This window comes from Bos grunniens, chromosome 11 (genome assembly GCF_055505025.1).
Source record: "Bos grunniens cultivar Pamir isolate PY7600 chromosome 11, Bosgru_T2T1.0, whole genome shotgun sequence".
NCBI lineage: Eukaryota > Metazoa > Chordata > Mammalia > Artiodactyla > Bovidae > Bos > Bos grunniens.
Genome location: NC_141175.1, coordinates 32,536,624 through 32,552,112, shown reverse-complemented (window position 1 = coordinate 32,552,112; position 15,489 = coordinate 32,536,624). Strand labels below are relative to the sequence as shown.

Here is a 15,489-nt window from a genome sequence, read left to right as displayed (position 1 = left end):
TGGTTGCTTAACTCTGTAACTATTCCAAAAACCACTGAATTGTATAGTTTAAAAGGGTGAATTTTTCACATGTGAATTACATGTCAACAAAGCTGTTATTTTAAAAAATAACCATAAAAGAGGCTATAATAGCAACAACTAAGAAGTAAAGACTTAAAATAGGGCAGTAGTAGTAATAGAGAGGTAGGGCTTCCCTGATGGCTCAGATGGTAAAGAATCTGCCTGCAATGTGGGAGACCAGAGTTGCATCCCTGGGTTGGGAAGATCCCCTGAAGAAAGGAATGGCAACCCACTCCAGTATTCTTGGAATTCCATGGACAGAGGGGCCTGGCGAGCTGCAGTCCATGGGGTTGCAAATAGTCAGACAAACTGAGCGACTAACACTTTCACCAGGGAATGTAGGGGTTGAACTGAAGGGCTTGAAAGACTGATTTTTACTGCCAGGAATGCAAAGTCCCCAGGGCTTAAACCCTTAGGGGACAGGGCTGACGGATTCTTTGGTGTCTAGGTTTGCACTAGCAGCGTCTAGCTTCTCCAAGAGTGATGGAATTCTATAACATAGTAAGTAAAAACCTTTTAACAAAACTATTGCTTCTTCAGTCAGTTGTAAACAGGGATGGATAAAGCAGAGCATAAAATTGTGGCCTTGCCTTTATACTTTTCATAACTCAAAACATTTTTCATGCTGTCAATAGAATCTGCTGCCACTACTTATCAAGGTTATGTGTCCTGTGGGGGAAATAGGAGGACATGGTCCCTGCCTGTAGAGAGCGTAGTGTTATTGACCTGGAGTGATCCAGTCAAAGGCTGCGCTCACCTTTCATGAGGATAGATGCCGAAGGGACTTGCCAAGTGTTACCTAGAGGGCAGCAAAGCACAGGATTGTAAATTTTAGAAGATGACAACAGATTTTTGGGTTGTCTAATTTTTGCCATCATATGGAAAGGGCGGGCTTCTTGGTCCTCATTTTAGGTCCTCAAGTCCCCATTTAGCAGTTTGACCTTCTACTCCTTGGGTGACAAGGTCATGGTGTGCCCTCTGGGGTGGAGGATGGTGCAGCCAGTACCAGCATTGTTCTCCACTTTGCTTTACTCTCCCTGATTGGGGTTGGAAATCCTTAAGAGTTCACACAGAGTGAAGGCTCACAGGAGGAGTTTCAAATGAGCAGCAATAGTATCTTAGTCAGTGACCTTTTTTCTTCCCCTAACTCAAGTTTCCTGTGTGAAACCATAGTCTTCTATGGAGGAAGCCAGTGTGCTACAAGAATCTTACCGGCCATTTCAAAAAACAATTGCTTCTAAAGAGGACTGGATTCGGCACAGAGCTAAACGCCTATCATATTCACAGAATTCTCTGTTTTCTACACAGGTTTCTGAGGTAGCTTGGGAAAGAGGAAGGAGCCTTAGTCTTAGAGCCATAAGAGCCACACAGTTGCAGACAGCCTTGAGGAGGCAGTGTGATGTAGCACAACCTCTCTGGAGGCCTTCTGAGCGGAGTTTGAATACTGATGTGCCTTAGACTGACTCTGCATCATGTCTGGAACCTGTGGTCTCACTGTCAGCAGGGATAACCATCCTCTGTAGGACTGTGATGAGTGTCAAATATAATAGTGTATGGAGAATACCTGGGGTCTAACTGTTACTGCACAAGTCACTCAAGTTTTTTGAGATTGTTTCCTCTTAAAGAGTGAAGATGAAGCCCTATGCCTTTTTGGGTAATTGAGAGGATAACATGAGATAATGGATGCAATTATGTTATAAAATATATAATTAGAGAAGATCTTCACAAGGACCTTGGTAACCTATTCCAGAGTTTTGCACAAATAGATGTTTTCTTTTGTTGAACTAGAAGTTTTTCTTCTTTATTATTGTCTTTTTCATCTTCCTTGACCTTCCAAGAACATAGAGAAGTATTGGTGTTCATTAGTTTTATGAAAATCTTCATGTACAGAAAGATATAATCCATTCACTTCTAGCCTTTAGGTTTAAAAAAACAAAACAGTCTTGATTATTACTGGAAATCTATTTTCTCATTTATAATTCTTTGTTACATTGTTCTGAACCCTTTCTAATTTCTCCATTGTTTATGGTGTCCAAGATAGAAATGATCTTTGAGAATTTCTCAGGCTAAATATAGGGGAAAGATTATTTTCTGTCCTTCATTCCTCATTAAAAATATACATGTGTATCTATATCTTTATTATAAAAATAAGGTCATCACTTTATATACATTTTGGAAAAGAGAAAGAACATTGTCCACAATTCCATCAGCTCAGTGAATAGTAGTTTTATGACTATACATCTGGTCATTTTAATATACATATTTTACATATTTTTGTGTATATGTATATAGCTTATATATTATTATATACATATCTTATATAACAATAGTCATATACAAATATGAATCTCGCTCCCCTCCTTCTATAGGGCTTCCCTCATAGCTCAGTTGGTAAAGAATCCGCCTGTAATGCAGGATACCCTGGTTTGATTCCTGGGTTGGGAAGGCCCCCTGAAGAAGGGATAGGCTACCCACTCCAGTATTCTTGGGCTTCCCTTGTGGCTCAGCTGATAAAGAATCTGCCTGCAATGAGGGAGACCTGAGTTCAATCCCTGGGTTGGGAAGACCCTTGGAGAAGGGAAAGGCTACCCACTCCAGTATTCTGACCTGGAGGATGCCATGGATTATAAAGTCCATGGAGTCACAAAGAGTTGGACATGACTGAGCAAATTTCACTTTCACTTCCCCCTCTTCTAGTGTTTTCTAATTGTAGCTGCTGTCCAGTAGAATTACGAGGATTTGATGCTTTAAGTGCTCAGTATGGTGTCTGGCATATAGTTAGCATCAATAAATGAGAGCTAGTTGTTACATGACCTTTTCCATGGTTCACGTTATTTCCTGATGGATGCCCAGAAATGGATTTATGGGTCAGGTACTCTTTAGGCTCTTGATACATGTCATCAGCCATGCTACTTTCTAAGAGCCATTTTAGTTTATGAAGCCCTTGGTGCTACCCAGGAGTTTCACTGCTCTTCACACGCCCTCCTCATCCCTGCCTTTTTTTTTTAAGGTTTGGGAAGCTAATTTAGTAAGTAAAGATGTGACCTCATTATTTAAGTTTCATTATTTAATAATTATCAATGTTGAACTTTTTTATTATGTTTCCTCTTTGCAAGGTCTATTCATGACCTGTTTAACAGTTGGAATCACTTAACAGTTTCTAATTGAATCACACAGGTTTTTTAATAAAGATATTAATCCTTTGTTGTATGGACTACAAATATTTTTACTGTTTTCTTCTTTTTCAGCTTTGAATTTTTTAAAGTTCTCATGCACACACACACACACACACACACACGCTGTGATCCATTTCCTGTCTGTGACTGTCACAATAAATTTCCTCACCATCCATGCCAGGTCTGATGGTAAGAGACTCTCCCCATGGTTACATGGACACCTGATAAGCAGATATACATGTCTTTCATGGTAAATACACAGACTCTTCATAGACCCAGAGAAAATATTTCCTTTGATTTAGGCAAATAGAGTAGAGAAGGAATGAGGTAACAAACTATTGCTTGGTTTTTATAATGGATTATCATTTCAGCTCTTCATGATTGATATCTACCAGATATTCTCCATCCTTTCCTCTAGGACTGATGTTACTGAGGGACCAGGGCAGATATTTTTGGCAAGTGTATGGTCCACTCATCATAAGCTGTCAGCTGAGTACTTTGAGGACTCCCAGATCCTCTATCCCAGCCCACCTTCTTCCGAATTTTTTTTTTTTTTCTTGCAAGGAGACTGTAGGTCTTGGTGAGATTTGGGGATTAAGGGTATGGGGTTCTTCATGTGAGTGAAATGCTGGTAAATCTGCCTTCTCCTACGAATCCATTAAATCTAAACGTTTTCCCTGTAAGAGAGGGAGCAATCCTGTCTGGTGCTCTATACTTTTGCCCTGGGCTTTGTATGGGTGTCCTTAGTAGAGCAAAGTCACTCTATTCAACAGATTAGAGAACAGCCTATGGTAGGACTGAAGAAGGCAGGGAGGCCACCCTGACTAGATTTTAGGATGGAAGGCACAGCTTGTTCTTCTGGAGGAGGTATTTTGTATCTCAGGCTGATGAAGTGGAGTTGCCATGTGGGTTTGGCACAGTCCTCCAAAAGGGTCTTGGGCACAAAAATCAGACCAGGGGAAAGCTAACCTTGAAGCTTTCAGTCGCACAGGTATAATAAGAGCACTTAGACTGGGGACTTCTCTGGTGGTCCAGTGGTTAAGATACCCTGCTCTCAGTGCAGAGGCCATGGGTTCAATCTCTGGTCAGGAAATTAAAGACCCCACATGCAGTACAGCCAAAAAAAAAAAAAAAAAAAGCATTTAAACTGAAGGGAGATCCTCAGAGTCAGTGCCAGAGTGTTTGCAAGTCCCTTTCAACTTTGACTTTAATTGTCCTTGATTCTTGACTTTCAGCTCTATACATTCCCTCGCTAAGGAGTCCTATCTTTTCTGATCACCAAGATCTGCATTTGAGTCTGTGGCAGAGCCCAGACAGCTGATAGGAGAGGCAACACAGGCCTGCACCGGGTTGCTCATCTTGGGGTCAAGGACGGTGGCACACAGAGGCATTCCATTGGCTTCCGAGTCTAGATCTATAAATATATTTATTATAATATAACAAGAACTTAACAATAAACATATACTATGTACAATACCATTACAGAGAACCCTGTTTTATATCATTCACAGAAATAGCCAGTTTTGCTCCAGTGTGATAGATGAGGAGAGAAACGGGATTTCAATGTCATCTGTGTTGAGTCTCGCTGACCACTAGCACCTCCTTTGGAGGCAGACGCTCACCAACGCTGACATCCGCCCTGCCCCAGGCAGTTAGACACTTGTGCTCCAGTCCTTGGGTTCACACTTGCACCCTGTTTGACATAAATACTTTAAATGACATACAACGTATGTAGTTTTGTGCTTATTACTTTTTTAAAAGAATAAATAATATTAAAAACTGCATAACGAAGCTTGGTATCTTGTCCAAGTGGGAGCCACCCTTGTAGTGCGAGAAGTTGATGCCCAACACTGGGACCTTGTGTCATCAAATACTGAAAGATGGAACGCGCGTCCTGTCCTTTTCTCCTTAGAAATGGTTTTCACGATGAGATGACGGCAAGTCGACTTCCCAGATATAAAAATGGTAAATGTGTATTTGGTACCAACTTCGACTCAACAGCGCAGCAGTGGCGGCCGCATCCTTCGTGCCCTGGAATGGAAACTGGTCACCGTGTGAGGTTTGAGGGTCTGAGGACTAGCGGGAAGGCCTTTCTCTGAGCCACGGGGTGGCCTCCCCTCAGGGCTCCCCTTGCTCAGGTTAAGATGCTACTAGAAGAGCGGTTCCGCTCTCACCCGTCAGGTTTTGCCTGTCATGGCTCGTCTGAGAAGGCTGTCCCCATCCTGAGAGCTCTTTGTGGCAGGTGCCTTAATATATAGCTATAAATATCAAAAATAGTCTCCTGTGCTTTGTAGACATGTATTCTCCCCCCTTCCCTTCCAGCCTGGCCCGGGTCCTCAGCTTTACCTCATGGAGGGAGCTGGCCTGGTGTTGAGAGCCAGAATCGGTTACCTTCGGAACAGTCATCTTTCCTTGACAATGCCTCCATGAGGCATGGCTTTTACAGGGCTGTCTGGGAGTTACTTTTTCTAAAAATAAAATGGGGGCTTTCACCACCCCAGCCCCCCAGGAGAGATCCTCTATTCTGCACATAGAAAAATTGGAGCAAATGCCCCACTCTGGCACTACCTACAAAGAGCTTTGGGAATTCCCACATTATCCCTCTTGAGGCCGCCTCCTTCTCTCGGTACTTAAAAATAGCCTTTTTGTTTATCAAGAAAATGCCTTGGAAATCTAAATAATTCATATTGGATAAGAGAAAGCTAGCACAATCACCTTGTCCTTCTCCAGCAAAAACATGGTAGAAAACCCTGTGAAGGGACAGACGGCTGTCCCCAGCTCTCCCCACAGTGGCCCTGCCCCAGTCACATCAGGCTCCACGTGGTGGCTGGACTTATCGACCCAGTAGGGACTGGTGGCCTCCTTGGCCTCATGTCCCCATAACGTAGTATTGTCCCTTGTTTTCCCTTGGCCACTGAAAGTGTAGATTTGTTAAAAACAAAAGTAGGAATCAAAGTGGTAAGGACACTTTGATCTTATTCCAAAAGAGCCTGACGTCTAATATTGTCAGAGGATGACTGATCTATGGTTGGCTGGGGTTCAAGCTTGCTCTGCAGGAAGGAAAAGACAGCTGCTCTCTCCCAGGTGGAAAGTTATGTGAGACTCCATTGCATGGGGCCAAGCGAGTGCCTCCGTTCAGAGCAAGTGCCCCTGCAGGAGCGCTGAGGCCTGGCTCGCTCACTGGGAGGGTTGTGGTTCCTGCTGCCTGGAGGCCACTCCTTCTTGTCCCCCCAAAGGCGAGGATGATTTCCTACATTCAATGTAGAGAGTATTCAAAATGTCCAGCGCAGTGAGTTCCTTGATTGGGTTGGTCGGCCTCTTATCGGTGTTGCTGAAAGTCGATCTTTGTGAGTAGCATTTGCCTCACCAGACGTGTCCACAGTCTTGGTGTGGGCTTTCCGCTGATGTCAGCCGCTTTGGATATATTTCTTTATTACGACACAGCCGTGTCTGAACACAGGGCAGGGCATGTGGGGGAGGAGGGTCCACGTGTTGGTTGCAGGCTCATAGGCTTCCATGTTGCCCAGGGCTGGCCCCTCACTGCTAACAATGCCTCCGGTTGCATAAATCTTGCCGTCAAGCACCACGGCGCTGTCAGAGAAAGCAGGGAGAGACTTAGCCATTGGGGATCCCCCCTGGGACCAGGAGACAGAGCCCTGTCCTGTTGCTGGCTGCCTCTCCCCTTTTGCAAAAGTACTATGGGATCTTGAGGACTTCCCTGGTTGTCCAGTAGATAAGGCTTCATGCTCCCAAATGTGGGGGACCCAGTTTCAATCCCTGGCCAGGGAACTAGATTCCACATACTGCAACTGAAGACCCTGCATGACTCAAGGAAGACTGAAGATCCTTACATGCTGCAAGTAAGACCCAGTGCAGCCAAGTAAATAAGTAAAAATAAATTTTAAGAAGAAAAAAGTCCTATGGGATCTTGCTGCTCTTCTTTGCCCTCTGACCTAAGCTGGTATAAGAAAAACACCTCTCTTCCAGGACCAATCAGGATGCCACGCTATACTACCCTCCGGCTGCGGGTGACACTGATGCCTACTGGGCAGCCCGGGGCCTGTGCATCTGACTCAGATTGGCTGGGAGACTCTATGTACAGGTGCTCAGCTGAGGTCACGGGTCTCTACACAGCATCTTGGTGTTGCCAGGACAGAGCTTTCCTACCACTCAAGTCCAGCTGGAAACATGACTCACCAGAATGGTAGTAGACAGGGTGTAAGGAGCTAAACCATAACTGAGTATGGGCTACTCGAACAGGAATTTCACCCTGGCCGAGGGGCTCAGAGCCAAAGCTTGCTGCTGTGATTTCTTCACACATGTGACCTTGTGCTGCTGCCTGCACGTGGCCACCAGGGCCTAGTGTGCTCCCAACATCACCATGGCGGCCCGGGTGCCTACCCTGTGGCACACTCACTGGCTGGGTCCTGCTGTCTCGGGCGGCTCCTTGCTCTTCCGCACTGAATCCCTTACTGTGGATCTCAGCTACCCCTTCACACAGATGGCCACCCCTGTGCTTCCAGTCCGAGTTCCCTCATCTCAGTTAATGGCTGTTTCTCTTGGCCATCCCCTGACATTGAGCAGATGCGCTTCCTAAGTCACCACCCATTTCTGAAAGCCTGAGAGCCTTGACACAACCTGTGTGTCTAGATTTCTTCCCAGATTCTGGAGCTCCCAGCCTTCTCTCTCACAGCTCCGTGCGGTCTGGGCCCTTCACACTTCTCCCCCTGTGGCATATCCTGACCTTGCTTCCAGTGTAAGACTCAGCTTAAATCTCCCCTCAGGCGTCATCTCTCCACACTCACTTTTACTCTCCAGTGAGGCATGGGAGTCCCCTCACCCACAAGGGGTGCCCACACCCTGACTGTCTTGATCACAGGACAATATTGTCAGAGTTACCATGGACATGGCCATCACGTAGGATGTGAAAGAGGGCTCAAGAACTGTGACATCATCATATTAACAGGAACTAGGCACTCATCTGGTCCAAGGGCCCATTTATAGCTAGAACTTCCCCAGAGAGAGGACGTTTTTTCCCTGAGGTCACATAACATGTTACTAGTGGATCGTCACTTTCCTGGCCATGCCAACAAACAGCGGGCACTCAGTAAATGCTTTTCCCACACTGAGGGCCAGGGGTCACCTCTAGGAGTCTTCAGGAAGGCTTTGTATGGAAAGGCTGCAAATGGAGTCTCTGGGACCCCTTTAGTTTCCTTATTCCTCTCAGTCTGGGGAAGGATGGGGCTGGAAGAGCACAGTGTGCACCTCACTGCCCAGAGTGGTTAAGGTTTGGGACCAGAGCATCCTAGGAACCAGGCCACACTCTGACCTCTACCTCTCTCTTCCTGCGGGGTGGTCTGGTCTGGGTGTGTTTCTGCCCAGGCAGCTTCGGGGCTCCAGAGCAGCCGTGCCTTGTGCCTCACTGGGTCCAGCTCCAAAGATCCATCAGGATCATACGTGTCGTCAGGGCATAAACCACCGTCATCCCATGTAGGGTATCCATAGCTTGGGGTGAGCACTACCTCTCATCTGTGACCCAGCAGGCAGGCCTGAGGAGGGAAAACCTCACAACACCACCCTCTCCTCTCGCTGAGAGAAGGTGAGGCCTTAAGGACCCAGGGCTCTTGGAAGCCTTTCCTGTGCAGCTTTGATGTGGGGTGGTCTGCTGGAGCCCAAGGGTTGGGCTTCTGGGCCAGGGGCTGCCCTGGGGTGCTTTTCGCTCTGCTCTGCATGAACACCCACACCCACGGTGCTGCTTTGGCCTGGGCACCGCCTTGGTCACAGGATGGTGGTCCGTCATCTGCACCAACCCCTCCTGCTGTCCCTCCCCCTGACTTCCTTGCTTCCCGCCCCCTCACCTGCAGAACTGGCGAGAGTGATTCATGTTGGGGCCGGCCTTGATGTTCCCTTTGTCTGGGTCGTAGATGGTGGTGGCTCTGGCATAAGCCCCACCCAGGATGAAAACGAAGCCATTGAGGGTGACGGCCGGAGCGTACTTGTTATCTGCCGGGAGAGCAGGGCAAGGGACAGGTCAGGGTCCTCTGCTCGGCCTGCAGAGACCTTCAGCATCACTGGGTAGCCTGAGGACTGAGCTGGGGCCAGGAAGCTCCTGGCACGGGCCAATTGGCCCTTTGTCTGGGTAGCGGGAGCTGCAGCTGCACCTAGGCTGGGGGTTCACCTCCCCACATTCCCCTTCTGCCCCCCAGCCCAGACTTGGGTCTGCAGAACCCTTGGGCTCAGCTGGATATCTGGGCTTGGGATAGTGAGACTGAGTAAATCAATGGGGTGGGGCTGCTGCCCTGGTCTTGGGCCGAGGAGACAATTGGTTCTCACCAATCATCGGGGACTCGATGAAACTCCATGTGTTGGTCTGTGGGACGTAAGATTGGAGGACGCCCGCAGCTCGGCCTGCCTCGTTCACGCCCCCAAACACATAGATCTTCCCACCACACACGGTGGCTGCTGCTGAGTGCACTGCCTTGGGCAGAGGGGCTACCGCCTCCCATTGGTTGGTGATGGTGTCGTACCTGTTGAGAGAGGAGAATAGGCGCCCAGAATCAGAGATGGGCCTCGTGCAGGGCAGGGGCCCCAACCAAGGCAGCAGACATGGGGGAGCTCCACCGTCTTCTTTCTGCCCTGGGTGTAACTGGAGATCACAGAGTTAGGGGCACTTGGGGTGAGTCACTCAAGACCACCCAGAATTTTGCCCAACCCAGCCCTCTCTGCCTTCCTCCTGAACCTCAGGGAGCTCTTGTCTATCTGCTGAAACCTCTGTGCAGACTTTTATCTTCCTTCCTTTACTCACACTGGGCTCCCCAGCTTCCAGGCCCGCAGTCCTCTCTGTCCAGCTCAGTCCTGCTCTTTTCTTCTCCAGTCCTGCACTGGGCATCTCCCATGGACTGAAATATACCCACCTGTGACCTGATGCTGGGAGGGATTGGGGGCAGGAGGAGAAGGGGACAACAGAGAATAAGATGGCTGGATGGCATCACCGACTCGATGGACATGAGTTTGAGTAAACTCCGGGAGTTGGTGTTGGACAGGGAGGCCTGGTGTGCTGCAATTCATGGGGTCGCAAAGAGTCGGACACGACTGAGCGACTGAACTGAACTGATGGACTGAAAACTGGGGAAATAGTGGCCTGGCCCAAAGAAGAACGTGGGAATAGAAGGAGAGGTGAACTGAGACAGTGCAGCGTGAATCACTGTCTTAGTTTGGGGAGTTGCCTAGGATGCCTCAGGGTGTCTGGGCAGAGGGGGCACTACTCATAGGATAGGCAACCAAAGTTGGGAAGGTTTGGGAAGGAGGATGAGTTTGTCTTTTCTTCCCGAGGAGTTTAAAGTATCTGCGGGTAGGAATTTGGGGATGTGCAGGGGCAGTCAGTATTTTGGTCTGGATTAAATATTCAGCTTTGGGATCATCAGCATGTAGATGGAAATTGAAGGCAAGGGGGTTCACAGGGAATATGTGTGGTGAAGATGGGCTGAGGACACTGGGGAGATGCCAGCCTATAGAGGGGAGCTGAGAGGGGTCTGAGAGGAGTGGTGGTGTGACAGGAGACAAAGCTGCAGCATGGCGGATGTGATGGGAGGTCAGGAAGTCCCCAGCAGGTCACTGGTGGTGTGTCGAGGGCACATGATGTGAAACAGGAAGTGCAGGGTTATTTGTGTATGGAGGAGGAAGTGGGAAGCCAGGCAGTGGAAATGGCTGGTGGAGACATCTCTTGGGTGAAAATTCGCTGGGAAGATGGGCCAAGAATGTGGGACTTAGAAGGGACTGCTAAGAGGTATTGTCCGTGATATGCTGATAAACTGTAAAAACCAGGGAAGAAAGTCCTGGTGTGTAGCCTTTGCTGATTTCTGTGATGTAAATTCATGACTGATTTCAGGCTACCAATAGGACATCACTGACTGTGAGGCTGGGAAGAAAGACCGAGAAGCACCCCAGGACACAGAATCTCCTTCACATACAGAGGCAGTGGACACATAGAGTACAGGCAGCGGTAAAATGGAGTAAAAAATTAGATAGTGGTGAGTTTTGAGTATGAATTGCCTTTGTTTTTAAATTAGTTCTAAGTTTATAAGACAAGTTTTATTTTTTTATTTTATTTATTTGCCACATGGCTTGTGGGTTTGCGGGATCTTAGTTCCCTGACCAGGGATTGAACCTGTGCCCTCAGCAGTGAAAACATGGAGTCCTAACAACTGGACCACCAGGGAATTCCCTATATGACTTAATTTTTAATAATATTTGTAGCTAACAATTGACATGCAGAGTTCCTGAAGATTTAAGCATGGGCTCCCATGAACCAGTATGAACCAGCTCCAGCACAGCACAGGTTTTGTTTTACTTTTGGAGGGGAGGTTTGATTGTGTCTACATGCTAATAGGAAGGAGCCAAGTGGATAATGAAAGATGAGTTATATATGAGAAAAAGGGGAGAGCTGGTGATCAGGGGCTCCTGGCACCTGGATGCAGATTGGATCCACAATGGAAAGGAAAGTGGTGGCCATTTAGGCATGAGGGAGGAAGTCAAGGATGGCATGAGTGTCAAGGTAGACGCAAGAGTGATGGCAGGAAGAGGATAGAGTTCTTGATTGATGGCTCCAATTTCTCTGTGAAGCAGGAGTAAAGTATTGAAGGAGTCTGCAGGGTAAGAGCCTTGAGGGGAGAAATGAAGGTGGGAGACACACGCTGTCGAGAGTGGGAGAAGCGGTTGACAAGGGACACTCGAAAAGATGCCCTGTACTGTGAAGATCCAGTAGAGACTGGAAGATTTCAATTCATAGTGGAGCCAGTCTCCAAGATCATGGGATTTTCTCATGCAATCAGCCCTAGGGGGCAGGTGTGGAGATGGTAAAGGGTTGGACTGAACAGATCTGCAGGATGTGTGGTGCAGGACAAAGTGGCAAAGTCAGAGGATGGAGACGTGATGGAATGTGAGTTCCAGGCAGGACGGGGGAAACCATGAGAACAGGTAGCAGCTGATGGCAAGAGTAGACTTGGTGTTGAGCAGACTGGCCACTGAACTGGGATTGGTGAGGTTTTTCTTCCTGGGGAAGCTGTGTCTGTCCGTTGTTCCCTGAGGGCTGCTCTCACAAGCATTCTCTCTGGATCTTTCATTCACAGCTCACAGTTCACTGTGCTTTGGAGGTCTCTGGACCCAGGGCGGGACCTCCATCGTGGGCTTGCTGCACCGCCACATGGGATTCCCCCAGGACACCTTTCCTGGGAGGCACACTTTTCCTGTGAGCCTCCTGGGGGCACGAGTCATTGCACAGTCACAGCTCTGTGACCCAGGAAGACAGTCCTTCCTCCAGGTGTCCCTGGCTGTGGAGACATCCAGCTTGCACAGACTTCGGGATTTGAGAAGAGGCTCCAGCACCTTGAAGGGCAGCAGGAGCTGATTCAACGAAGGCCCAAACGAACGATATGTGGCTAATGGGAGATGGAATAAATAGGAGATATGCCTTTTGGGACAGTGTCAGAAGTTTGGATATCTGTTTTTTAAGTCAATGTGGCAGAGATCCAAAGAGCTCCTGCATAAGGAGCTGGGAGACAGTGGAAGGTTATGTGGCTGTTAGTCTTCAGGCTTTCGGTACAATGGCACCTTCCGCCAAACGCAATGTTCTCGTTATTCCAGGTGGCTGATTGCCAAGCCACCAGCCCTCCATCAACTCAATCTGTCAGCTTCCTGCTTGGGAAGGATATGCTAATGACATGCAAATAACCCCGCGGAGTGAGGCACTCCGCTATCATTTATCCAGTAACCACAGCTACTGCAATATATGGCCATAAAGTATTAGACCCGGTTATTTATATAATGATATAATACAGGTTTGTCTATGACACTGTTGTTTTAATCTATAATTATATAATCTTGCTCGAGTCCTGTAATGCCGTAATGTAATGTAATTATCATGTGCCATACATCTCATTCATTATCGATAGAAGAGCGATTTGTACCATTAGTGCTTCCTGGGGAACAAAGTGTCTTCATGTCTGTCCCCGTTCCCCTGACCCTCCTGTCACCCAGAAGTTTCCGTCATCGCCACTGTGTGAAGATTGACCAAAGGAGATCCAGCTCTGTTCCCTGGGAAGCTGTGGGCATCCCTCCATGTACCCTCCTCCCAGGGGTCTTCAGGTCTGCATCCTGTCCCTACAAGGACAGTTGACAGATACCAGTGGGCTGGGGAAGGGGCTCAGGGCACCATGCCCTGGACTGCTCCTCGATCTCCGGGGGTCCCAGGGGGGTCTTGTTCCTTCTGTGCCCCAGCTGATGTTTCATAGCAGAACAAAGGCTGAGCCAGCCACCAAGGCAGTCTGATATCGGCTGCTCCCGAGCATTGGAGCACTGCTCCTGGGCCCGATGGGAGTGGAGCCTGTCCCCGCTCTTGGTGCATTTGATCCTTGAACAAATCCCTGTATTTATCAACAAGTATAAGTTTGCAAAATGAGTAATCAGCATCTTAGGAGATTAAAAATAGCTGACAAAAGCAAGACAGGATGACAGATCTAGCTCAGTTTACTCCTACATAGAAAATGTCTCCTTTTCATGTGTTTATAGTGGATGACAAACGACTGGAAGCTGGTGCTTCCGGAAAGCTTGGGGCTTGATGGGCGTGCAGTGGGTCCCACAGAAGGCTGTCAGCACCAGGGCTGACCCAGGTTCAACAGCAGTATTAATATCTTCATATTAATGGGATTCCCCATTATCTCCAAATCAATATGACAATTAAATGTTACTGAGCCATCTCTGGGCTCCACTTGGGGGAGTTAAAAGCCCACAGTGAACATCCAGAACCTGTGTCACTCTGAATCTGTCTCTGCTGTAACATTTGTCAAATGTCCAATTAGCCACCAAGGGGAAAAAGACAAATTGAGGGGTTTGTGTGACTCCACAAGCAATAAGCTGTCACAGGGGGGAAGATGTGCTTTCCGTGGGAGTCAATGTTGTAGGCCAGGATGGTGGGCTAGGCTGTGGGATCCTGTGAGTGTGCTCAGTCATGTCCAACTCTTTGCAACCCTTTGGACTGTAGCCCTTAGGCTCCTCTGTCCATGGGATTCTCCAAGCAAGAATACTGGAGTGGGTTGCCATGCTCTCCTCCAGGGGATCTTCCTGACTAAGGGATCAAACCCAAGTCTCCTGAGGCTCTTGCATTGCAGACAGACTTTACCTGCTGAGCTGTTTTAGAAGCCCCTAGGGTGTGGGAAGAACATGGGAAAGGACTCCAGTAATCTTAGCTGTGAACCCCCTGGGCTGAAACTGGAGGCCAGCTCAGACAAACTTGCCACTCTCTAGGTCACTAGATCCTGGGAAAGCAGGTCTGCACTGCTGACTGCTGCTGACTCACAAAGCTGCTGGAGCTCTTCCTGCAGCTTCTCTCCAAGGTATCTGTTGCTCAAAGACAAAGACTATTTCTACCCGGAAAAATGCCCTCCTCTGGCCTCTGGCCCTCCTGCCTGTGCCAGATCCCTGTTCTAGGTGAGGCCAGATTTGAGGAAGCCAGCCCAGGACTTCCAGCAGAGGGCAGGCTTTATACACACGACTTCTGTAGAGAGTTCTAGAGAATTGGCCAGGCCTGTGTGCAGTGACCCTTTCCTGTGTTATTACTACAAGCAGATTTCCCAGGATGTGTGGGATGGAGGGAGGAAGGGAGTGTCCCTGGGGTGTCACCTCCGCTTGGTAGGGACATGGCAGTCACATTTGGATGATGGTTCCAGCTTAGCCCTGCATACATGCTCAGTCATGTCTGACTGTTTGTGACCCTATGGATGGTAGCCCACCAGGCTCCACTGTCCATAGCATTCTCCAGGCAAGAACACTGGAGTGGCTTGCCATGTCCTCCTCCAGGGGATCTTCCTGATCCGGAGACTGAACTTGCATCTGCCTGTGTCTCCTGCAGGCAGGATATTGTGTGCTATAGGCGGATTCTTTACCCACTGAGCCACCTGGGAAGCCCCTCGCTTAGCCCGACATCCCAGCACATCTCTGGGCTGCTGCTTCCAGTCCTAGTAAGCTCCCTAATTGCCTGGTCAGGACAGCAGCAGGCCCACCCTGAGCTTTTTCACCACTGGATCTCATGCCTCCAGCTTGTTTGTCCCCCTGATTGGGACAAGAGTGCCCTGTCTCGGTGACTGGGCAGCTTGTCACTCTTCCTGCTTCCACCCTACCATCCCGATTCTTCTCCCTCTGCTGGGCAGGAAGAGCCTGGACAATGGCCTTTAAATGTCCAGCCTCCAGTGGGTCTTAA

General features: G+C 48.4%; 2 protein-coding genes and 1 long non-coding RNA gene across 5 annotated transcripts in view; 2 read left to right on the top strand and 1 right to left on the bottom strand.

The window, feature by feature from the left end:
• ATAD2B (ATPase family AAA domain containing 2B) overlaps positions 1 to 5,023 on the top strand; it is a 150,068-nt gene extending 145,045 nt beyond the window's left edge. Inside the window, exon 29 of the mRNA XM_086325706.1 lies at positions 4,748 to 5,023. Coding sequence (XP_086181832.1) covers positions 4,748 to 4,753 — 6 coding nt within the window. The 3' untranslated portion in view covers positions 4,754 to 5,023. The remainder of the gene's footprint in view (positions 1 to 4,747) is intronic.
• KLHL29 (kelch like family member 29) overlaps positions 4,644 to 15,489 on the bottom strand; it is a 331,803-nt gene continuing 320,957 nt past the window's right edge. For all 3 annotated transcript variants that reach the window (XM_086325713.1, XM_086325712.1, XM_086325714.1), the window contains 3 exons: positions 9,570 to 9,763; positions 9,095 to 9,239; positions 4,644 to 6,827 (listed from right to left, as the gene is read on the bottom strand). In XM_086325713.1, the coding sequence (XP_086181839.1) occupies positions 6,644 to 6,827; positions 9,095 to 9,239; positions 9,570 to 9,763 (523 nt within the window). In that variant the 3' untranslated portion in view covers positions 4,644 to 6,643. The remainder of the gene's footprint in view (positions 6,828 to 9,094; positions 9,240 to 9,569; positions 9,764 to 15,489) is intronic.
• On the top strand, positions 10,891 to 13,081 carry LOC147362818 (uncharacterized). The gene is made up of 2 exons (XR_015136522.1): positions 10,891 to 11,266; positions 12,365 to 13,081. It is a non-coding gene; the product is annotated as an uncharacterized LOC147362818 (long non-coding RNA).